Raw genomic sequence first — 25,229 nt, forward strand, 5'->3', positions numbered from 1 at the left:
AGCAGGAGGAGTGGGCCACCTTGCCTTGTACCAGATCTTAGAGGAAAAGCTTTCCATTTCTCCCCACTAAGTGATGTTAGCTGTGTGTTTTTCATAAACAGCCTTTATTATAATATGTTGAGAAACTTTCCTTCTATACCTAAACCATTAAGAGTTCTTTTTAATCAAGAAAGGGTATTGAACTTTGATAAATGCTTTTTCTGCAAATGATATGATTGTGTGTTTTTTTCTTTCAGTTGGTTAATGTGATGTATCATTCAACAGAAGCTTTGTTGATACTTGAATTTCCTAGAAGCTTCAGAATTGCAACCAAATACACAAAGTTTTCCTGGGGCTGCCTTCCAAAGTACCATCTTCCCTTAGCAGCTGTGCCATACTCATATATTCAACTCCCACATTTGTGGTCACACTCTACCTTTTGCACCTCCTTCCCCAAAGTAGAAGTTACTGGCTATAACTCTATGCTGTTACATAAACAAATTAATATTGCTCTAGTCTTCTTTATGTTAAATTTTCAATGAGGCTTGTTGTGTAAATTAAATTGTTATTATCAGCCACAGAGCATAAAGAAGAGGCTCAAATGTGGAATCAATTTCCCCTCAAATCTGAGCTGGCCTATAGGACTTTGACCAATAGAATACAATGGAAGTAGAATGCTACACCAGTTCCAGAGCTGGCCTCGAAGAGGACGAGCAGCTTCCACTGCCAGGCTCTTGGAACCCTAAACTGCCATGGAGAGGAAGGGGACACAGTTGTGTGCAGCCTTCCAGCTGTCCTGCCAACGTCCTAGGCACAAGTGGGAAGCCACCTTGGGTCTTTCAGCCCAGTTCAGCCTGCAGCCGAATCCTAGTGACTGGGGCTAGTCAAAGACACGTGGCTCAGAGGTTTCGCTGCTTAGCTGAGCCCTGCCTGAATTCCCAACCCACAAATTGTAAAGTCCAATAAATGAGTATTATTTAATAAAAACAGAAATAAACAGAATCTAACGAGAACCAATAAATACGTATTAAATGATAACTAAGACACATTGAAAAAAATGTTGAGCAGTAGTATCTTGCCAGATTACATATAATTTATTTATCTCCCACCCCCATGGCACTTTCTTTCTTTAGTCAAAACTATAAACCTGCGATGTGTGATCTTCCAACAGGCAAGCATCATGTCCTGCTGCATTTTTGTATATAGAACTTCAACCACTATATGAAACCATTTAGTCTTTCTATCATTACCACAAAGACAAAGATAAAAGAACAATGCATAATCTTTCATCAAAGAGAGCTTCTTTAAAGGGCGCATTATTTTTGTTGTTACCTTTCTGTGCGATTAGACAAAATTCTTCTTGCAGCTTTGTATAATCTGTTGAACTTTCCAGAGGGTCAGTGAGGTGGCTAGGGGGAGTCTGAAATTCAATATCTGCACAAAGGTTGGGGTTGGAGGAATGCAAGCGAACTGGTGACATGGTAGCACTGAAAGGAACCTGAAAGGGGAAGACACAAATTATTAAAGAGCAACAGTGCATTGTTTCACATTCTCCTACACAGAAAGGACCTCTCCCATTCTTCAAAATAATAGATTCCTCTCTGATAACACACTTGGAGACACTCAGTACTCATTTATTTTGCAGGCGATTGGGGTGGGAAGAGGGAGTCTCATTTCCCATTGTTGATTTAGAACTGCCACAAACTCACCGATTTTTCACTGTTACAGAGAGAAATGACTACAGAATGACAGGAATAAAAGACATAATCTCAGGCAAGCTTAAACTCTGAACTCATACTTGCACCTCAAAAATAACTGGCAGAAAAACAGCAGTCTGAACTATGATGTAGCCGACCTTCTCTTACAGTCTGGACTATCTGAGCCTGGAGCAGGATCTTACTAAACCTGTGAAAATTCAAGAGATGCATATACCGGAAGATTCACTTAACTCTGTAGCCATTAAATAAAAAACAAATCAGGCTTAATAGTAAATACAGTAATGGCTTAAAGAGACTCACACTTATTTTGGAAATTGACTTATTAAATTTTATATTAGTAAATGAAATATATATTATATAAATCACTGTGGTTTACCTTTGTATGTTACACACAACTCTATTACATATATGCACATGGTTCATGAACCGGCCAATACTGAGAAGCAGTAAGTAGAAAAAGTCATATTACTATAGATTTTTCCACATGGCTAGAGGTACTTCCTTGCCCAGGCTGGATACGGACTAGGCTCCTGATGGGTGGAGGCAAAGCACCTTTTCCTCCCCTTTAAGAAGGCTTTACCCGAACATTACAAATGTCAGTCAAACATTCCTGGAAAGGAAAATACCAATTCTTCCTGCAAATCAGATCACAAACAACTTCTCCCTAATTCTTATTGCACAGATGTGCATTCAATTATTTTCAAGAACCAGACTCTTAGACTCCACCACAGGTTGGAATTTTGTGTAACTGATAGGATAATTCACACCCCCTAGCTAACGGGGAATGTGCTGTGGGAGGAAGGAACCATTACCCTCTGAGGGATATGTATGTCAGGACCTCTTCTTTTTTAATTTTTTGGTTTTTGCTTTAAAATTCCTAACATATTTGGTGAGAGAAAGGGGGAAGGAGAAGAGGGCACTTTTTCTCCAAGGATTTAGAGGACAGATGGAAGAGTTGGAAAGAACCAAAATATCTGGCCTGAGCTGCAGGTTGAGGGCAGTTGAGACAGAGCGTCCTTCTGATGAAGCATTGTCCTGGCAGGGATTTATTTCTCTTAAAAGATATCCAAGACTTACTGGGGAAGAAAGTGAGCATGAAGCTTTCCCCCCAAATTCAGCTAAGCTAAGCATGTTAATATATGTTATTTGAAGCATTTGGTATCTGGAGTTATCAAAGGAACCCTTCTTCTTTGGAGAACTTGGCTACACTGGGCTGGGAGATGATTGTTAAACAGCTTGTTTATCAATATTATCAGGCTGAAAATTTCTGTCTATTCTAGATTTGAGACCCAGAAGTAGTCAATAAGCCATTTAAGAAAATGGAGTGCTGGCGTTCAATACTCTGCTAGAATCCTGTCCAGGTAACTTAATAATAACAAGGACGGAGGACCTTTTAGGATACATACAAAGGAATGGTATTTATGTGGCAGAATGTCAGAAGATAGAGAAAGGAAGTTCTGACCCTAACTGTGGTGATGCTAAATCTAGAAAGAGCAGTCAGCCCCTTGAGGGACACAGAATCCATGGAAAAGTTGCTGGAGATTAGGATGTCATGGGGAGAGACTGTGAGTGAAAAAAATAGGTAGATCTGGAAGTTTTCAGAATTAATGATACAGTTTTCTGATATAAGGAACTAGAACAGCATTAAGAAAAATAAATGCGGGTCTTTGGTAATATGTTGAGCATCATGGAAAAGGATTTTATCTGCATTCAGGTGCCCTCAACACTCCAAGGACTCACATGGCTTGGAAGAGGAGTCTCTTCCTTGAGTGGGTGAGGAGTGGGGTCATGAGAGTTGGCAGGAAGCTTATATAGGAGGCCATTATGCAGTGAAAAGCAGGGAGTCCAGGAAGGACCCAGACTTGTCCCTGAGATAAATTATTATTCCTCTATTAAATGTTGGAGTCAGATGCTGAGAAGAAAAACAAAAGTTACAAATTTATATTTTGAACATAATGGAAACTTAAATTGGCTATTAAAACAGTAAAAGTGGTTTTGCATATTACCCATAGGGAAAGAGACTTGAATGTTCCATTCAAATTGCAATCAGATGGTTCCCTGGGAAATTGAGAACTAATCTTCATATACTTCTGACTGAAAATGTTTATATATTGGTATGCCTTTTTTTGTTAAAAAGAGGTATGTAGAATGGGTCATTTTAATTGAGGACTTTTGAGAATACAAATTGGGATGTATTAATCTAACTCCAATTGAATATCTGTTCAGACTGGGGACTTATTGACTTATTTACTCAGCTTTTTATTCATCAATTTGAGTATTATGGGATTCAAAAATCTAAGTGGTAACTGGTTTCTCTGTCAGTGATGGTTGGAATGCGAGCTGCCTACAGCTCTCCATGTTTATATCTGAGAACCCTCAACACTCAATTTGGGCCTTTCTACCCTGTGCAGGAAAGAAATCCAACGCCTTCTTGAAGTCCTATGACAGGAGGGAAGCCTGATCCTAGAATATTCTGGTAGCATTAGGAGATGTTCTTAACACCTGTCCATGAAGAAGTCAAAAGCGAAATGAGTTGACAATGGACTTGCTGACAGTGAAATTCAGCAATGGTAGATATGAAAGTCTACACAGTAGGTCTAAGGTAGATATTATGCTTACAGGACTCATCAAGCCAGTGGGAAAAGTCTCCTGCTGTTGCTATTCTGCACTATGTGTACAGGGATTCTTTGGGGGTACTGACTGCATTGGGATCCTCAGTGTTCTTCTATGGGGAAGAGCCAGTATTTCTCTTTTTCCAATCTCCTGTTCTGTTGGGTCTGGCTGCTGTTGCGAGTTGGCTATTCTGAATGCTAGCACTAAGAGTCATCAAGAATAAATTTCTGAAACATCTGCTAGATGTTGTGGCATTTTGGTATGGAGACAAAGCTATAGATCCTGGAGTAGCCAGTCCCCCTAGTTATTCCTGAATACATTATTAAATGTTGCCAGTAGCTTTTCTTACGACATACCACTAAGTTTTTCTCATAACTTCTATAGTCACAGCTACCCTGAGAGGTGAGCATTAATGATTTCTTCTTTTAAAAGCTTTTTCTCTTCTACTGCCAATTTTAAAAATATGAACCCATTCTATTCAAATAAGTACTAATCTCAGTTTTATTATATTCACTGTATGTATCTGTAATTTAAAAAATTAACACAGAAGAGACAGAATCACTTCTCTGCATGGCGTCTTAGATGTATATTGCTTAAGAAAACAGTGTTTTCATAAAATGATGGACCGTTCCTTTCCATACTAAGTTGTTATCTCTAATAACCATGTGTATTTCTTAATTTTATAAATGGAAAATTACCTTTAATAATACTGAACTGATTATATGTGCATCTATTGTCAGAATCTGTTACCACATCAGTGTCATGGGATTTATTCATCTGCATTTGAATACCTGCATAAGATATACATGGACCATGAAAGCTATTTCAATAATTTGTTTGTTCAAATGTTTACAAAACTGTGAGTTTAAGAGTCAGTTCCCTAATAAATTCCAAGTCATTGGTTCATTTCATAATCAAAAGCAAATTTGTTTCTCAGTCTAGCTAAACACCCAGATATAAGGCAAGAGCCAATTACTAATCATAAAGTAGAAAGCCACCAATCCTCATACCAGCATCCATTCTCCTGTAATGCAGCCAAAACTTTTTCATATTTTTTTCAGCAATTGTAGTCTTAAAATACATTCCACCCTTAGTGACAGCAAGACTGTTGTTAATTAAGGAAGTATTGTCTAATAGTCAAAAAACTAACATCTATGATTGCTATGAACTCAGTAATCTATATTTTACGAAGTTCATAGGCTCTCATGATTAAACACATTTTTAAAATGACTTTTATCCAGCAAGGAGTTCTTGTGTTTTGATACTCTATTTTATATTCTGTAGACAAGTCATTCACTATCCATTTGCCTTATCAACCTCAGTATGTTCTCTACTCTCCTTACATCCATTCTATTTTCTCTCAGAAAAAAAAAAACCTCTAGATATGGATTAAATACCATAAAACTGCCTTTTTTTTGTCATTTCCACACTACAATTTCTAATTTTCATGTCAATATTCTCTTCAGAAAACAATTTTCCCTTGCTAAGTGTAACTTGGGTAGCCATTTAGAGATGACAGCAAAATTCACCTTTTCTTACCCTCTCATTTCTTTATTCTCACATCCTTTTCAAATAGTCACACTGCTACAAAAAGAAGCACAATTTATGTCTGTAGTAACATGACTTTTCTTAGGAAAAGAGAAATTAGTTAGCAAAAGTTCCAATATCAGTATGGTAAAAAAGAAAACAAAAACCAAAATAATTTAAGGAAAGCTCACATCATGGGGCACTGCACTCAATTTTGCAAATTTGACTTAAATTATGTCTTCACGTATAGCAAAAGAACTAGATTATATAACAGTTCTCCATTGTAAAAAGGAATACCCGTGTTTGACTCCTGCCATGCAAAGACAGCCAGAGAACATGCGAAAGCTATGCTGCCATGATTGGCATGTGATTGGTGACACCATCACACACCAGTGGCACCATCAGGACAGGGGGGTCACCCTTGTACACAGGTTTTCATTCTTATTACACTTCCACTTGAGATTGAAATCCACTCACTGTTGTAGCCACTGCTGCCGCTAGCCTCTGCCGGCGCCGAGTTGTGCTGAACTGGCCCTTCGCAGGTGGCCCTTCCTGACAGTGAATGGGAGAAGAGAATGGGGGAGGAAACACAGGACGGGGGAGGAAAGGATGGAAGATGGGAGGATGAAAGATAATCAGACAAGGAGAGGGACAGTTTTTAACTGAAGTCGACTTTTCTTAAATCAGCATCGAAAAGAGCTCACAGGGGCATTCATGCTATGAGAAATGTTCATCGCTGTCATTGCAGATTACTCAAACACCTGAATTCTATTTGCTGACTATAACTCACACCCCAAAAGGAGACGGAGTTATAAACTGATGGACGGCCTGCAATTTTAAGGTAAAATAAATATGCATACTGTTTTATTCATATGATATCATGTTATATGAAGTCAAAAGGTATTCAATAAATGGTAGCAAGGAAAACTAAGTTCAGGAAAAACTGATTAAATAATGTGGGAAGGCTAAAATGAACAGGTTGTAATGAGAGCCTCCTAACGGCCAGACAGAATTTTTTTTTTAAATTTCTTACTGGAAGAGAAAAAGTAAGGGAAGGGTATGAGGGTTCTTCAACTTCCTACTTAATCTCCTATTACACAGCTCACTATCTGGGACTCCACATCAGCAATAGTGCTGGGATTTTCAAGTCTAAGAATTTTCCAAGGAAGATGCCAGACCCCATAAGATCAGAAAAGAAAACTTAAGTTCCTCAGTGAGTGAGGACAATGCCTATAAAAATCAACTACGTGGCCGGGCGCGGTGGCTCAAGCCTGTAATCCCAGCACTTTGGGAGGCCGAGACGGGCGGATCACGAGCTCAGGAGATCGAGACCATCCTGGCTAACACGGTGAAACCCCGTCTCTACTAAAAAATACAAAAACTAGCCGGGCGAGGTGGCGGGCGCCTGTAGTCCCAGCTACTCGGGAGGCTGAGGCAGGAAAATGGCGTAAACCTGGAAGGCGGAGCTTGCAGTGAGCTGAGATCCAGCCACTGCAATCCAGTCCGGGCGACAGAGCGAGACTCCGCCTCAAAAAAAAAAAAAAAAAAAAAAATCAACTACGAAAACTTGAAAGCATAGTTTTCATTTAGTAATGCGCACCTATGCACAAACCAGTAGAAGAATCCTACAGCTTTCTTTCATTTTGTTTTTTTCCTCTTGGTGGATGGGATTAAGGGATGATGACATTTCCTTGTAATCACTCAGCTTTGCCTCCATCTGACAGACCCTGACTCCTCAAGGTTGTGAGCAATATTTTTCTTTTTCTTTTTTGAGATAGGGTCTCACTCTGTTGCCCAGGCTGGAGTGCTGTGGCATGATCATGGCTCACTGCAGCCTTGAACTCCTGGCCTCAAGTGACTCTCCCACCTTGGCTTCCCAAAATGCTGGGATTACAGGCATGAGCCACCTTGCCCAGCCATAAGCAATAATTTCATTTCCAAATAATTAAGATATACTTTCTTAGAATCTCCTAACAGCCCAGACTGAAGAAACAGTAGGACTGCTTTAGTCTTTTTGGGATGTCAGAAAAATATTTTAAATTTTTCTATTTCTAAATCTTCAAAAAAGTTCCAAAATTACAATCTTATTTATTTTCCATCTTTATAAGTCTTCTGCATACATATACGTATATGTTTGTCATATACACACACACATAATCTGTTTTCCACAAAAATATTTTCTAGACAAAATCCTTTTTCCTTAATGTAGTAAAAGGGGGAAGAACTTATTTTCACCCTTCAGTGTAATTTGAGCATCTGTGAGATGCAGGACAGCTACACCGGAGCAACATAAGGTCATCTGTCTGCTACTATGTACTTTCTACTATTCCTCATTCCCTTCAATGTCCAGGGATCTGGAATTTAATTCATATTATCAGCAACACAGGAGATCTAACAGCTCTTTCTTTCAAACAATTTCCTTCTTGCCTTCCTCTTACTTCATTTAAAACACAGCCAAATTGTTACTGCAAAATGGTATTGAGATTTTTATTCAAACCAGAAAGTTCGAAGTTAAGGAGGCAAGAAGAAATCCTTTTTCTAAGAGGTAGTCTCCACAGAACCTTCTAGGACAAATGCTGACTTCATGAGTTACATAATAGGAATTTCTGAGGCCAACTACCCAATAGCTTCCAGTAGAAACAAGGCCATACTGGTCTAGAATTTAACCTTCTCATTTAAATCAATAGCACAATCTAACCTATGCAAGAATAAGCAATCAAACATCCAGTATAACATGTTTTTCATTTTAACTTTCTTGCGGTCAATTTTTTTAATGATCTATTTTATAATTTTTTTCAAAATGACAACTACTATGGAATACTGAATACAAAGTTCAGTAACACAACATCGATAACAACAACAGCAGCAACAATACCACAACCACCACCACTGGATGGTCTGGGCACCCTCACAATGGCTGTTGTACTTAGTTACAAAGAAGACAGGGGACAGAAAATGAACTCTCACCGCTTGAGAGCCTCTCATATTGGCTGCAACATCACGAAAGTGGTTCGAGCAGTGAGATGATCATTGACTCAAAACAAATGCTTGGACTCATTAGATAGAATTCTCATCATCAAAACATTTAAAACAGGAGGGGAAAAAGCTGGGTATAAGGTAGGAGAAAGTGGTGGGTATCTTTAATCCACTAGAGTAACATTAGATGCTATGCCTCTCTCTAGGCAAAATACTGAGTAGTAAAGATTTTCATGTTGGCATACTCATCCTAGATGAACTTATGATTCCCTAGCCAAGTGTGAATTTTGAAGGATCTTGGAGGAACTTCCAAGTAGTAGAGAATGAGTATTCTGAGGCTCCTGCAAGACCTGTTGGTTTGGGCAAGCAGAAAAGGTCCACAGATAGGACAAAGTTCTGCTGTGTTCCCCTTAAAATACCTTTTGTTTTAGTCCAGGTGGAAGTGGAGTTTCTCTGGGAATGATTAACAGCTTACTGCCATTCCTAAGTTTATTTGTTTCTTCTTGGAATTGGAACTAAATCTCCCACTTCGAAAAGGCAGTTGTCTTTGAGTGTCTTTAAGGGATTAGATGATTTCAATTTCCCTAAAAAATAACTAAACTAGAATTACAAAGGCCATTTTATTACCCTTAGCAAAGTCACAAACAAAATGAAATGTCATAAATAAAAATTTAAAAACAAATGAACCACCCAAAGATGTGGCGGGAGTATGAATGAGTATTTTCTAGCTTTTTGGACATTTTCTCCTGATGACTCAAAAAAATCTTCATAACTTTTCTGTCTACGTAAAACCACAGGCTGAGAGGCTAGGTGGTATAGTTCCAGTTGCATTCTGTGTCCTTCAGAAAAAAAAAAGAAAAGTAGTGATTTGGGGTCTCCAATGGAGCTCCTAGATGCAGCAAAGTAGCTGGGACATTGCACTACAACTCACTGGGAACCAACCTGTCCAAGACAACAGCTCTGAACAAGAATGTGGTCAATAGCATACACTATAGACACAAGATTAAAACAATATCTATTAACAAATGTATGTGTTCTTTCTTGTGATACAGGCCTTCTTCAATTATTTTATTTAGAGGAATGATTCTTTTACTTATAAAAATGAGTCTTTTTCTTGGCTTTGATTCAGACACCATGCTAAAACAAACAAACAAACAAAACTAGACACTCACAAGTTCAAAGCCAATAAAACTGCCAAAAGCAATTTTAAGTAATTTTCTTGTGAAATCACTTGGCATATCTCTCCCTACAGTATTAATTTTATAAACAGAGGGGAAAACACATGGAAACGTACTGAGCAAATGAACACAAAAAGTTGTGTTCATTGAATGTAGACATTCTAAATAAAAAAAAATAGGTATTAGTGCTTATGATAATTTATTTTCAAATATATCAGATTAGCAAGCAAAGCAACAGTTTGTTATTTACACAGTCAGAATTGTAATACAAAGAATGTTATTAATGAAGTCAAAATTAGAGAAGAATTATTTTGTTAATTATTCAGAAGGGACTGAAGAATTCTGAAAAGTACTTCTTTCTACCTTTGTATTAGAATATAAATTTATTTGTATAATAATTTTAAAAAGCCAAATCATAAAGTCTAATCTTGACTGTGCAGGACAAGGGTCATTTATAATATGCATTCAGGATGAGAATAATGGAAATTCTAGTTTAAAAATCTGAAAGTAATATGGTTTATGACATAATCTACCATATTTTGAATCACTGAAACACAATAATATGAAAGGATCTTACTTTAAAAACGTCAGTCATTTCAAATACATAATTTATTTCAAATAAATTTCAAGTACATTTATTACAAGCTCTTAAGAATTTAGTTCAGATTTTAAGGTGATTGTTGAAAGCCAAATAATATCTGTTTTTGAAGGATCATAGAATTTTAGAGTTGAAAGAGAATTCAGAGCTTATTAAAGAAACTCTATCACTTTACTCAGGAGCAAACGGAAGCTCAGGAAATTTAACAGAAATTTATGAAATTATACTGCCAGAAAATCACAGTGATTTAACTAGAATCTGGGTTTGTTGATTTCTAATCTATTGAACCTCCTACCCCTTTTCTTGATAGAAAAAATTTGGACAAGGCTGACACATAAAAGCCTCTTTTAATATCTAATATTTTTAAATGAGTGTTCATTATAACCCACTAGATTTTTAATCTAGATTTTTAAGGTAACTTTTTGTTAAAATATATTTTAATGGTTCAAAGGCTATAATTGAGAATAAAACGCCATTTTGAACACATATTGTATAATTTCAACCTTTCTTTTAAATTATTCTCACTTATGCCAGAGTGAGAAAAATACAGAGATTTCCCACTGTTTTAGACAATGTGAGAGTTTGAAAAGTGCTGGCTTTAAAGCAGTTAAGTTACCCTTTCAATCTAACGTGCATTAACTGATGTATAAAGACTAGTACTTTAAAAGTATGTAGAAACATGAATGAAGGAAAAGTAAAATCTGTACCTGCAGTTGTATTTTTGTATCTTTGCTGACACTTTTTGTTCTCCATCGCCTTGTGACCCGCTTGTCTTTCTTTGAAATATCTACACAGTTAGCCTATATTACACAAATAGTTAAAAGCAACAAAGTATTATTAAGTTCACACAGATGATACAGGTATAGACAAGAACACAGCAAGTTAGTAAAGGATCATTGTTAGAGCCCATAAGCAAACCAGCCAGGAGAGAAAGGTGTATCAGATGCATAGTGGGCATTATAAAAGCAGAGATAAGAACTTCATTATAAAACATATTTTTCTGATAAAGAAAATGAATACAGGATTAGAAATCTCTAGCTTTGTTTTCTATATGAAAAGATAGTAATAATTCTGAGAGTATCTAAAGCATATCTTCAAAGCTACCATTTCTAATAGAACACAAACACGGAAGAATAATTCAGATACTGAATTTATTTATTCTGGCTAGTGTGTATTTAAATGTAAAACATTTTAAAATAATCATCTTAATTAACATACTGACACCGAGATTCAAAAAATATTAAAAATAACTCTAGAATATAAACAAATGTCTGTACTGTAATTATCTATCTTTAAATATTACCTTATATATTCATAGAACAACCCAATAAAGATTATAAATTATATCCTAAGTCCTTTTACCAGCAGCAGGAATATGTTTACCTGCATGTCAGTAAAGTTAGGTGCTGACTGAGTTCTCTGAAGTATTTCCAAATTTTGCAGGAGTTTGCTAAGTTCCACAAGGTTTGACTGGCAATGTGCGAGATCTAATAAGAAATCATAAATAAAAATATGTTAAAATTGGTTAGGGACCAGTGGTGATGGTAAAAAAAAAAAAAGGGTCAATGCAAATTATGGCAAATATGAGTAGGCAGATCCATGTTTATATGACGAAGATACTGGCAGGTGGAACAAAACACCCTTTGCTGATATAGAACCAAAAACCATTGATTATATTTCAAAGCTCACTCTCGTAAGTTAACAGCTATTAGTGCAGAAACCATGAAACTCTCAGTCACACTGTATGTGATCCCTTTTCTGCTCTGATAGCCTTTGCCACATGGGAAGCACACTCAAGTGAACTTCAGCAGTCCTGTGGTTTCATTGTTAGGAGCTTTAGAAGGTGGTTACCTGGAATTTGGGTAGCGTTAAAATCAAGTTCAGAACACTAGGATGGAATACAGAATCAGTTAAACATATTTTCTTTAATTTAGCTCACTAACAATGTTGAAATGAATGACTTTAAAATTTCTTAGAGACATTATATTAATGAAATCAGATTTTCAAAGTGCATTCGATGGTCCAGGAACATCATCATCACCTGGACATCAACTCATTCTGTCTGAATTAACATTTAGAATGAAGAAATGACTTTTAGTTTTCTTTTACATTTTTTGGTGCATTTAGAACAAGAGAATATTCAAAAATCTATATAATAAAATATCACTCTAAAAAAAAAAACTGACCTTTAATATGTGAAATTAAACACAGTCAAGAATATTGGGCTGGGTGCAGTGGCTCACGCCTGTAATCCCAGTACTTTGGGAGGCAGAGGCGGGCGGATAACCTGAGGTCAGGAGTTCAAGACCAACCTGGCCAACACGGTGAAACCCTGTCTCCACGAAAATTAGCCAGACATGATGGTGGGTGCCTGTAATTCCAGCTACTCGGAAGGCTGAGGCAGAAGAATCTCTTGAACCAGGGAGGCGGAGGTTGCAGTGAACCAAGATAGCACCATTGCATTCCAGCCTATGCAACAGAGCAAGACTCCGTCTCAAAAAAAAAAAAAAAAAAAAAAGGCCGGGCGCGGTGGCTCAAGCCTGTAATCCCAGCACTTTGGGAGGCCGAGACGGGCGGATCACGAGGTCAGGAGATCGAGACCATCCTGGCTAACACGGTGAAACCCCGCCTCTACTAAAAATACAAAAACTAGCCGGGCGAGGTGGCGGCGCCTGTAGTCCCAGCTACTCGGGAGGCTGAGGCAGGAGAATGGCGTAAACCTGGGAGATGGAGCTTGCAGTGAGCTGAGATCCGGCCACTGCACTCCAGTCCAGGCGACAGAGCGAGACTCCGCCTCAAAAAAAAAAAAAAAAAAAAAAAAAAATTGAGTTACTTTTCTTATTTTTGTGGTCAGTTACTAAAATTTTCATTTCGAGCTTTCTATCTAGCAAATATTACATTCATACTCTCTAATAATTGTGATTATTCTATATAAATGGTGCTATATAAGCACAGAAATCTGGAATTGGGGCTGAAAACCATCAAAATTATATCCACCTTTTTTCTAACAGAATGAAAACAGAAGTTTGTGAATAGTTCAATTTAAGGCCAAGGACCCAAATTAAGGGTAAGGAGACATCAATTTAGATTTTTCCGTTGTAGTTTCCTTATCTGTCAGTGGTGATAGTAGTATTTAGCTCTCCTACCTGCTTACTGAGATGGTAGATGAGAAAGTTCTATGAAAGCCAGAAATGGTCTGTAAGGAATACTTATTGTGCGTGTCTCATCACCCTGCTACAGCCTTCATATGGACCATGCTACATCATTCTTTGTCACTTCTATTATTTACAGTAAGAAAGAGAGGAAATCATACTTTCACATAAAGTCTGGGATGTGGGTATCTCAGAAAGCTGATAAAAATGACAAAAAATGCTGCATACTTTGAGTCCACATGCTAGTAGAATGAGAAAAAATTCTTTTGGTTGGAGCACTAACATAGATTACCAAATTTTAATTTTTTTAAGTGAGAACACAAAAAAGTGATCTAATATCTGCTTTTATTATAATTTTATAAGGAAAAATAATCTGGAAAAAAACAGGCACAATATCATCTTAGGATCATCTAAAAAAATAAACTAATTGAGACTTATTAAACACTCTCTGCATTGCCCTTGTTTTTCTCAGTTTTGAAGGTCAAATGAAAACTCTCATAGAATGGAAATGGTCTGTACATCAAGTTTGAACCATTGTGCTCTGGCTAATTACAAGGGAGGTAAAGATAAGAAGAGATGAAGAGGCTCAGAGATGGCAGCGTGAGGGAATCAGGTATTGGCTCAGAATATTGAATCACTGATCCATAGTGGAGCACACTAAAAGGTAACTGTGGATATAAGATGCAGCATTTCACAACTTTGCCATTTATTGCCGAGTTGACATACACCTGCTCCATGCACAAGACAGAGCAGCAGAGAAGGCAGCTGTGGAAGTGACCTAGTGAGGAAGACAGAGCAGTGATTCTGGGGCCGTGGGCAGCATAGGCTCTCCTCGGGGGTTGCTCTTCTGTGTGACTGCCCCAGGTTCCAGAGCTAAAGAAGCCAGAAGGAACTGGTGAAGAGACAAGGAGAGAAGGCTGAAGTGGGTAGAAGTCAGGGGAAAGGCAAGAACCACATTCAACTGCTGTGAGGGTGCAGGAGAACTGGCAGGTAAGGAGCCCGAGTCATGGCAGAGAGAAGGAGCTGGTGCATAAAGAAAAGAACAAGGAGGAGAAAAAGTAAGAGCAAGGAAAGGTCAAGGCGATCAAGACAATCAGGGTCAAAGATGTAGCACTCATAATTCACCTCTTTAGGTTTTGTTTCTTGTTTGGTTTTGGCTTACTTTCAGGCCACACAGGGAAAGAACTAACCTTCCGCACACCTGTCCATCTCTTCCGAGTCCTGTAACCAGGCTGCCACTTTACTCTGGCCAGTCGTGCAGGTTGCAGGGAGGCTATTGCTGCATGGTAAAGGGGACTGCCATGGAAAGCTGTTTGGTTGCATCTACGGCAAACAAAGTATGGTTATGAAACAGTACATTTCAATGATTAAAAAAATACAAGTATCCTCAAGCCGTATTAACAAAGAAAGGAAGAAAATGCACACTCAAAACATGGAAGAAGCTTCTTGGCTTAATGTGGTTTGTGCTTAGTGAGGGCGACATTCCTAAACAACAACCTCTCATTAAGTTGGCATCTCCATCATTCAGTGAAGGACAACATTTAAGTGTGTTGTATCTCATAGTCACAAGGACCTGCCAACTCAAATTCCCAGTAATTTTTAATCACTCAGTAAGTTGTATTTGCAGTGTCCTTACGGCAGTACTCTCAACTTATGATTTAAGTCTTTCCTTTCCAAAAGGTTTCTGCACCCTTATGATCACTCAAGTTCTCCTCAACCACATGTGATTCCTAAATACATTATCCACCAGTAAGCAACCTTGCAATGCCTTGAATTCATATTGAAAATTATTTATAAAAAGACAGTCTTGGCAAGTTATTATCCATAGCTTTCCATTAAAGTTATTTTCTATAGACTTTTCATTCAAAAGATTTTATGTGAAATAAGTGAAAATTGTATTAAGTATAGAGATACTAAGGTGACTGCAGGAAACAGTGAAAAAAGAAGAAACATTTCTTAAAAAACTGAAATAATTTTAAAACTTTATAGTTGACTTTAATATTCAACTACAACTGAATTGTGTCTCTTCTAAATCATTACAAACTGAATGACGCACATTCTTAGCAAACCCAGGCTTATTTATTCCCCACAGAGGGGCACAAACCAATTAACATTCAGGAGTCTCATAATTTGATATGTAGAAGGCAGGCAAAGTGATAAAAAGCTCTTTTTACTCTTTATTGCATTTTGATAAATGTAACGGAAATCTTTCACTGAGTAGATCTTAGAGGTATGTCATTAACCAGAGTAATAGATCTGTTTTGAAAACCAGGGCTGAAGAAGTTTCTTATTTCAAGTCAAACAGTGGGGAGGATTTGATTTTAGTCTTCCATTCTCAGATATCACCCAAGTTATTTAATAAATAAGGGACGAAAATAACATATTTTCATCAATAAATTTAATAAATATTTTAATAAATTTAATACATAGGAGATAAAAATAATATATTTTCATCAATACTCTGTGCCAATGATGTAGGCAAAAGCTGGATGAACCAAAGAATAAAAAATGTATATTTTTTAAAGATCTATTTGGAATACATTTCTCATTTAATATGGACTAAATCTAGGGTTCAGTCTGCCCTCTGGTGAGAACACAGGAGGCCAAAGAAACTCGGCACTATCTTGGGCATCTGTAAGTTCCCAACCTTCCTGATGCCCTGACCAGATGGTTCGCTCCCTTTCTTATTTCTGAACTGGTTGGTATTAGGGTTAATCCAATACCCTATTCCTAGAAAAAAGATAATTAAACAGTCCTTGGCAAGGCTGCAACCAGAATGGAATAATGTGAGATTTAAGGCTAGGTGTGTAATCTGGCCTGGAATCCCAGCACTTTGGGAGGCCGAGGTGGGCAGATCACTTGAGGTCAGGAGTTTGAGACCAGCATGGCCAACGTGGTGAAACCCTGTCTCTACTAAAAATGAGCTGGGTGTGGTGGTAGGTGCCTGTAATCCCAGCTTACTCAGAGGCTGAGGCAGGTTAATCAACTGAACTCAGGAGGAGGAGGTTGAGGAGGCTGCAGTGAGCCAAAAGCACACCACTGCACTCCAGCCTGGGTGACAGAGTGAGACTGTGTCTCAAATAAATAAATAAATAAATAAATAAATACAAATAAAAAACAGAAAAAAATAAATAATGTAAGGTTTGAGATAATTTTAACATAGTTAATAGGATCTAATGAAAATTGCCATTAAAATAACACAAACTGAATATAGTAATGTTTCATTTAATCTGATTTGGTTAGTACTGCAATTACTCTAGGAGGATTTCCAGTGGTTTGCAAAGGACACTTGGACCTATGTATGACATACATTCCTGTGTAAGCAAATAAAGAAAAGCAGAGTCTTCACTGGAACATTCTTGAACACAACGTACTATGGCAGCCAGCTTCCTCACCCTCTCTGCCCTCAATTTCAGGTGCTGAGTGTAAAGCTGGCGCACCCCTGCACAGTGCAGTGGGGCTAGGTTTCAGGAAACTTAATCATTGAATCAAAGGCAGAAACAGCTGTTTTCATGTCTGTTGACTTAACCTTGATTTTTTTTTAACAAACAACATCTCTTGCTTTTCATCAACACAGAAGTGAACTCTTATTTCAGCCCAGAGAACAAGGTCAGCCTCCCATTAGTCTGGCACCTGGTCAAAATAGAAAGGGCACTGATTTTGGAAACAGACATGGACTTGGATCCTGGCTCAGCTGTTTAATGGCTATGTCACTTCTGGACAAATTTTTTCCTGTCTCTAAACTTTGGTTATTTGAAAGATCAGAGAGGAATGAGTGCCAAATGCTTAACACAGTGCCTGATCACTTAAATAGGCTACTACTTATACTACTGTCACATTCTTGAGCTCACATGCAATTACTTCATGGGGAAATTTCATAGCTTCTCATGTATGTATTATAGGTCAAGACACAAAGCAAGTTTCATTTTCAAGATTTTGAGATCTTCTTATTACCATCCAGGAAGACATCTGATTTCTGAATGTTGATTAAATAAATGTTAACTTACTTCCTAGTATTCCTACAAAGCCACATAAAGTCAGAAGGTAGTCCATTCATAAAATGGAAAAATAACTGCTAATTCTCTTGGTGATCCACATTTCTGCCTAATTTACACTTGCAATTAACTTTCATGCCAAATGTCACTGCTGTCTTCTGAGTGTTAGTTTACAAAGCAAACCTCCTCTTTCTGGTTTTCCCAAATGAGACTCAGTTATGCATTTGCATAATTTTCTTTTTTTTAAATTTTATTTATTTTTTTTGAGACGCAGTCTTGCTCTATTGCCCAGGCTGTTCAGTAGTGGCACAATCGTGGCTCACTGCAACCTCCGCCTCCCAGGTTCAAGCAATTTTTGTGCCTCAGCCTCCCGAGTAGTTGGGATTACAGGTGTGCACCATCACATCTGACTAATGTTTGTGTTTTTAGTAGAGATGGGGTTTTCACCATGTTGCCCAGGCTGGTCTCGAACTCCTGGCCATCAGGTGACCCCCCCCCGCCTTGGCCTCCCAAGGTGCTGGGATTACAGGCGTGAGCCACTGTGCCTGGCCAAAATTTGCATAATTTTCTAAGCAATTTTCAGGCTGGTTTTTATAGAACAAAATCATACCTTTCCATCCACTACAGAAACATTAGCAGCTGGTGAGGATTCAGCTGTGGAAGTTGAAGGAAATATGTGAAAACTAGCATCTCTTGGTGATCTCACAATTTCATTCTGACGATACAACCGATGATGTCGCAGTTTGGATACCCATGCATCAAACCAGTCCTGGGATTTCACCTAAAACAATGAACAAGTGGAGAAAGTAATTGTAAAATCACTCTCCTGTCTACCACTGGTGTAGCAAATGGTTTCCCCTGATAATGGCAGAGAAACTGTTGAAAAGTGATTTCACCTTCAAATGATAGATGTGCTCTTCTGTGTCAAGGTCTATTCTTCGAGCTTTCTTTTTAATTGACATGACTGACAGTCCGACATCTATGCTCCCGTGGACCTTTCCTTTTTGAATCTGAAATCAAAAGACTAGTAAATAGGCTGAAAGGATATATGATTTGATGTTTCTGTACTGGATTTAAGTGAACTCAAGGTAATCTTTAACTTATCTATGGGAAGTGGAATACTACATATAACTCCTTAACAAACAGAAAATAGTTAAGGTTCTATGGATTAGGTTCTAGGATAGTTGATGTTGAAGTGACTTCACACCAATTTTTATAAATAAGACTATTCATCTTATTCCTGTCTTGGCATAGAATGTAATGCTAATTCTTCATAATTCTAGATTGCACAGCTTATATTCTCCCATCTTTAGTGGTCCTAAAATAACTGCGGTCAATCTTTGACCTATAACACAGAACATCCCTGAGTAATCAGCTGGCAGACAGCTGCTGAGGCAGAACGGGGCAGCTGGGACCAGAAAACAGGGAGCAGTCAGCTCTTCCTTCTGGCTGCTCCTCTGATCAAGGACATAGCTGATTCAATGGCAGAGATGGGGACAAAACTGAAACCTGAGACTTCTGTTACTTCCCCTACACCACAATGATGAAGGAAGGAATTTTCCAGTGTTACATGCAAACTACTCCTTTGTATACTAAATAAAAACAATTTGGAATAATTTTTGTGAATTGGGATCTCCAAGATAAAAAGACGTATGATGTAGAAATAAGATTTGTAAGATAGTTTTTAAAAGGACATTGACAAGAACAAAGCAGCACACATAAAGCAGAGTTTATTGGGAGATGCAGGAAAAAAGCCCATTTGGGTTTTCTCTCTAAGTGACAGAAGGTGATTTTACTCATGCGTCACTTTTAAGGTTTAAGCTTCTGTTTTTAATAACACATATCAAAATAGTTAAATCTTCATGCACTAGGTTGAAACACTTTAGAACAAGGAGGTTTGGGAGCTTGTGAAATCTTACAGGCCCAGACATGCACAAAGCTGGTAACTATGGCACAAGGCTTGTACAATTACAGTGTTTAGTCACTTCAAGCAGAATTCAAAATCAATCTTTGAAACATGTCCTGTGTGCTACTTACATCAAGTGGTGCCTTTGAATACTTTAACATTCCATTATCCAGGACAAAAAAACGCTGCAAGAACCAAACACCCCCAGTTACTGTCTGTATTTTGAATTATATAAAACATTCACAAATGTGGGTCTAATGTTGCTTGGCATTTATTAATCAATATGTTTGATCATCTTAATGTATCTGGATTCAGTGCATTTGGCCACAGTCAGTCACATTAAATGGCAAGGAGATGAGAGCTCTAGTTCCATACTGTTAACCATCAAGATTCTTTTATACATAATCCAATGGGGATGAACTCTTTTCACCATGATTTTTCTTAACAGAGAAGGAATCTGAGGACCTGAAGCTACAATCCTCTGAATGAACCACATTGGGATGTTTTTCAAAGTGAGAAATGATCACAGTGACTATATAAGGAGCTCTATACAGGTCTACAGGGAATTTTTCACCGTGAACGTACTCCTGAATTTTCCCTGGATACCACAGATAATTCCTGAAAATGTTCATGTCCATTACAGAAGCCAATGGACTGAATCTATGAATAATGAATTATCTGGAAAATTTAAGTGGGCTTAGCAATATGCTTGCATCTCTACTTAGCAAATGTTTGCATTCTACCATTAATCAAAGAGGTTGAAAATAATTTCTGAACTACATTAAGGGTAAAAAAAGAGAGGTTTTTGGCAATTTTTGTCTCCTCCAAGATAATCCTAGTCCAGTCTGATTGGATTTGCCCATTTTTGCTCTACCAACACTCAGGAACTCTCAGCTGTTGATTTTTCTTCCATGGGCAATTCACAAGAGAACAAACAGTTCCCAGGGCCCGGTCAAAGAATGGGTCCTGTGCCCTCTAGTTCTACAGATGCAAGGAATCTTTCTGCTCCTGGAAAATTACTCTGCTGGAAAGTTTGTATGTGATTTGGAACCTCTTAGCTGCTGAGATGGCAGGTAGTCAGGACCCGGGATCTGCCTCTGTGAGTACAGTGAGTGGCCTTCTATGAGTTCTACACAGAGCATCCCTATGAGTTCTGCATAGGACTCACAGAAGGTCACTGTAACCCCTTTGTTTCAGGTTCTGCAGGACAACAAGTAAGCACTGGAAAAAAGAGTCTCTACAGTTGAAAAACACTTGATTAAAATCAGTTGCCCTTAACTTGGTCAATCAAATGGGCTGACATCTGAATAAACACATGGTGGTTGCAGAGATCAGGAGAAAAGACAACAATGCAAAGCAGGCCCTCCTGTTATTTATGTAGCAAAATGTTCAAAGGCACGGTCTAGAAAGTTGCTGCCAAACCACAGCCAGTTTTGCTGAAACATGGACTGAAAGTGCTACATTAAAGTTAGCAATTCCTACAAAATTTGTTTCTTTGACTGCTTTTTCCTGTGTGTCCATGTCTGTCTATCAAAGAATTTCAGCAGAGATCACTTATAGCATATCATAAGGAAAGGAATCAGCAAGGCCATCAATTTGGGGAAACACAAAGGGGTAAGGTCAGAATGAAAGGCAACGGTGAACTTAGGAAGGAGGATGGCCAGTTGGCGAAAATCTCAGGAAGAACAACAGTGAGGACAAGTCCTTGGCCCTATGATAATACTATGGGTTCGGGAAAGATAGTTTCTGACAAGGAAGAAGGCACTTTCACAGACAGGGGACCGGGGCAACATTTCCCATGTGTTCGTTTTTAAGTCTTTCCCTTAAAACACGTAAAATGTTTCCTCAAGGAAGTTAACATACACAACCTCCCTGCATTGAGCCAATGGGCAGCCACCACTGGCCATTTGGGCCAATAAATTTATCTGCCCTGAGATGAAATCCACGTGCAGATGTGCCAAGTATATAGATTTATTCTTCCACTGATTTCAAAGAGGATACTGGGTGGCCCACTAAAGAGTTTAAACTGGCGCGGTGGCTCACGCCTGTAATCCCAGCACTTTGGGAGGCTGAGGCGGGCAGATCATGAGGTCAGGAGTTTGAGACCAGCCTGGTCAATATGGTGAAATCCCACCTCTACTAAAAATACCAAAGGAAAAAAAAAATTAGCCAAGCATTGTTGCGTGCGCCTGTAGTCCCAGCTACTCGGGAGGGAGGCTGAGGCAGAAGAATCGCTTGAACCCGAGAGGTGGAGGTTGCAACGAGCTGTGATTGCACCACTGCACTCCAGCCTGGGTGACGGAGTGAGATTCTGTCTCAAAAAAAGAAAAAAAAAAGAGTTTAAACTGAAAATATCTGGCAACTTTCTCCTCCTTAGTATGACAGAATCCTTGCTACTTGGGTAATGGTAAAATGCAGTAAAAAATATTTTCTCCATCATTAAAACTGAGAGATAGGATAAGGATATTGCGAGGAAGGAGAGGAATAAACTGCAGACTTTAAAGAGCAGTAACAAACTTCTGGGATCAGTGATTTTCCAGCTGTAGTTTGTACTGGTAACAATAATTCTAGGAATTTATCCCAAAGAACTAACTAGAAGTCCATGAGTAAGGATATTCATCACATCACGATAGTAAAAAATGAGGCATATCTTACATATCCAGCAAGAGGGAATTAGTTCGATAGCAGTGGGATATATAACATAGATCCATCCAAAGTGATACATGCATGCATTTAAAATACCTCATATTTCAAAGAGTACTTAATGAGAACTTATCTATACTAATTTAAGTAAAAAAAGTAAATCAGACAACAATATATACAAACTGGATTTTAAATATCACCTATTTTTTTCCCTCCATATGTATATTACAGATCTCTGTCTCTGTCAAGTATAATAGACTACAATCCATGTGGTTAAAATAAGGCCTTAAAAGTTAGTTTTATGGCTGGGTGTGGTGGCTCACACCTGTAAACCCAGGACTTTGGGAGGCTGAGGTGGGCAGATCACTTGGGGCCGGGAGTTCAAGACCAGCCTGGCCAATAAGCTAAAACCCTGTCTCTACTAAAAATAAAAAAATTAGCCAGGCATGGAGGCGTGCACCTGTAGTCCCAGCTACTCAGGAGGATGAAGTGGAAGAATCACTTGAACCTGCGAGGCAGAAGCTGCAGTGAGCTGAGATCATGCCACTGCACTCCAGCCTGGGTAACAGAGCAAGACTCTGTCTCAAAAAAAAGGAAAAAAAGCTAGTTTTACGCATAGAGTCATATTCTTAGTTTCCCACCTCATGATAGCAAGTAAGATCTTCTTTATTTATGAAGACTATCTGAACCTGAATATGATAAAAATGTTACCTTGTGCCAGCCTTTTAAAGGCCATTTTCTTTTCTTCAGCATAAAGCCCTCATGTTTGTCTGGTTTCTGGACATTGGTTTGGCCTATTTTCAGCCCTTCTATAATTTCCCAGCTGTCAGCTTCCTGAGAGAAAAGAAGAGAAACAAATCACATTTCTCAGTGCCTGATGACACACTTAAAGCAGATTCTTAAGTAGAAGTTGCTTTTGAAGCAGTACTAGGCCCACCAGAAAGAAATATGAACAACATTCTGGAGCAAATTCTAACATCAAACACAGCTATGCACTTTTAACTGAAGTTAAAAGGAGCTTCCCAGGTAGACCTAGAGGTAAGTGGGGTCCATCAGAGACTCAGTGGAGCCACCTTGTCTGTTTGGGGTAGGATGGAAATTCGATTGCCTGTACTTAGAATGTTTAAAATGCATTTTTCCAGACAGTGAATCCCCGGGCACAGAGGCATTTTAAAGTTTCAAAATAAGACTATTTTGATGACAAATGTTCAATTAGTGCGCAGACCTCGCTTTCTGTGTAGAAATGGAAAGGCTGCTGTTGTCTCAAGTGGCTCGGAACCTGCTATTAACGGGGAATAACAGTGCTGTGGTCACGGTTGCTCTCGGGAAGGCTTGCGTGCATTCCAAAGCGCACATAAGACACCTGTTCACCAAAGACACACCAAAGAACTTCGTGCTTTCAAAGCTATACATGCCCCTGGGAGCCTCTGGGTTGCATTTCTTAGTACTGAACTGCAATTCAACAAGTTAGCACTGCTTATGAATAATGTTTAGAATAATAGGAGAAACCAGTAGGCTCTTATAAAAAGCCTAATGCCTGTGGCTTTTGACTCACACAGAAAGGTAGATGACCACTATATTCCACAAAATAATCTCCATCTATGTGTAAATATATTCATTAGAGCTCTCTCTCTGTTCTTAGAGAGATATCCACCATATTTAGTGGCACTTCTATTTTCAGTAGCTCCATCCATGGATAGTATCTCTAGAAGAATAATATTTGTATTTCTGGCTAGATTTATTTGGAAGTTGGTGTTCATCTTTGATTGACTCTGTGTGTGTGTGTGGATGATGAAGAATATTCTGTATAACTTGTGAACATGGAAACATTTAATAAATGCAGAGCTTTGCAAGTTTTCTTCTGACTAAACTCAGATTGTAGTAATGGCTATTAACTACGAATTTCTTTTTTTAAATTTTTATTTTGTATTTCAATGGGTTTTTGGGGAGCAGGTGGTGTTTGGTTACATGAATAAGTTCTTTAGTGGTGATTTCTGAGATTCTGGTGCACCCATCACCCAAGCAGTATACACTGTACCCAATGTGTCGTCTTTTATCCCTCGCCACCCCCCACCCTTTCTCCTAGAGTCCCCAAAGTCCAATGTATCATTCTTATGTATGGCTACTAATTTCTATCACAGTGTTTTTTTCTTCTCTGGGAGTTTAACTTCAGAAGGGGGAAGAAAAGAGATAAGATAGAAAGGCAAAAAGTTAAAATGTATTTCTTAAACATGGATGTGACAGCTTTGAGCAAATAATTTTATTCAGTCTGATGCAATATTACTAAGTCCAGTAAAAGAAAGAGAAAAGAGTCCTACTATAGTTCTCACAATTAAATAGGCTGTCAAACTGACAGAGGCAAAAGATAAAACCAGAGCAGACAACGTTCCCGCTATTTCAATTATAAATGCTGTGGATAATGTTACAAATAAAGTGTATAAGAATGAAACAACTCATCTCAGTACAAAATAGAACCTTCTATGTTCTATTTTCCATTATGTTAAAATTTCTCCCTCTATGCTTAGCAGACTAGGACTATCTTAAGAAAACTAAAATTATTTTCTGAAAATTGAAGCATTTGTTTTTGTAATTTCAGTTGATATTTTTTCTGCTTAAAAGTCTCCAATTTTCCTGGGTTTACTTATAACAGAAACAGAGCTAAAAGCCATAATGTGATCATGTCAGTACTTGACGTGTCAGATATATACATATTATGGGTATTATAAGTTTTAAAAATACTTTTACCCTAATAACAATAAATAAGAACAGACAGTAATGCCATAATCGCCCAAGTTTTTTCATTTGGAAAAAATAGAGACATTTCCTTTCTGAAGGTAAACTGTATGTGCACACGTGTGCAGATGTATGCTGGTGTGTGTGGGTACATGAAAATGCTTTAGCAGGTGAATGCATCAAGCTTAGGATTGGAACAAATCCTGATCAG

The 25,229-nt window shown here is 38.2% G+C and overlaps 1 protein-coding gene across 8 annotated transcripts in view; it reads right to left on the minus strand.

The window, feature by feature from the left end:
• OSBPL6 (oxysterol binding protein like 6) overlaps positions 1-25,229 on the minus strand; it is a 94,070-nt gene that overhangs the window by 48,566 nt on the left and 20,275 nt on the right. For 2 of the 8 annotated variants that reach the window (XM_033231016.1, XM_033231011.1), the window contains exons 3-10: positions 22,997-23,119; positions 19,774-19,827; positions 18,633-18,746; positions 18,347-18,517; positions 14,932-15,064; positions 11,973-12,076; positions 6,315-6,389; positions 1,312-1,477 (exon numbers count right to left, since the gene is read on the minus strand). In XM_033231016.1, coding sequence (XP_033086907.1) covers positions 1,312-1,477; positions 6,315-6,389; positions 11,973-12,076; positions 14,932-15,064; positions 18,347-18,517; positions 18,633-18,746; positions 19,774-19,827; positions 22,997-23,119 — 940 coding nt within the window. Of the gene's footprint in view, positions 1-1,311; positions 1,478-6,314; positions 6,390-11,296; positions 11,390-11,972; positions 12,077-14,931; positions 15,065-18,346; positions 18,518-18,632; positions 18,747-19,773; positions 19,828-22,996; positions 23,120-25,229 lie in introns of all 8 variants that reach the window. The other 6 variants (XM_033231015.1, XM_033231010.1, XM_033231017.1 and 3 more) reach the window with 4 other exon arrangements.

This window comes from Trachypithecus francoisi, unplaced genomic scaffold, assembly GCF_009764315.1.
Source record: "Trachypithecus francoisi isolate TF-2019V2 unplaced genomic scaffold, Tfra_2.0 Lachesis_group13, whole genome shotgun sequence".
Lineage (NCBI taxonomy): Eukaryota > Metazoa > Chordata > Mammalia > Primates > Cercopithecidae > Trachypithecus > Trachypithecus francoisi.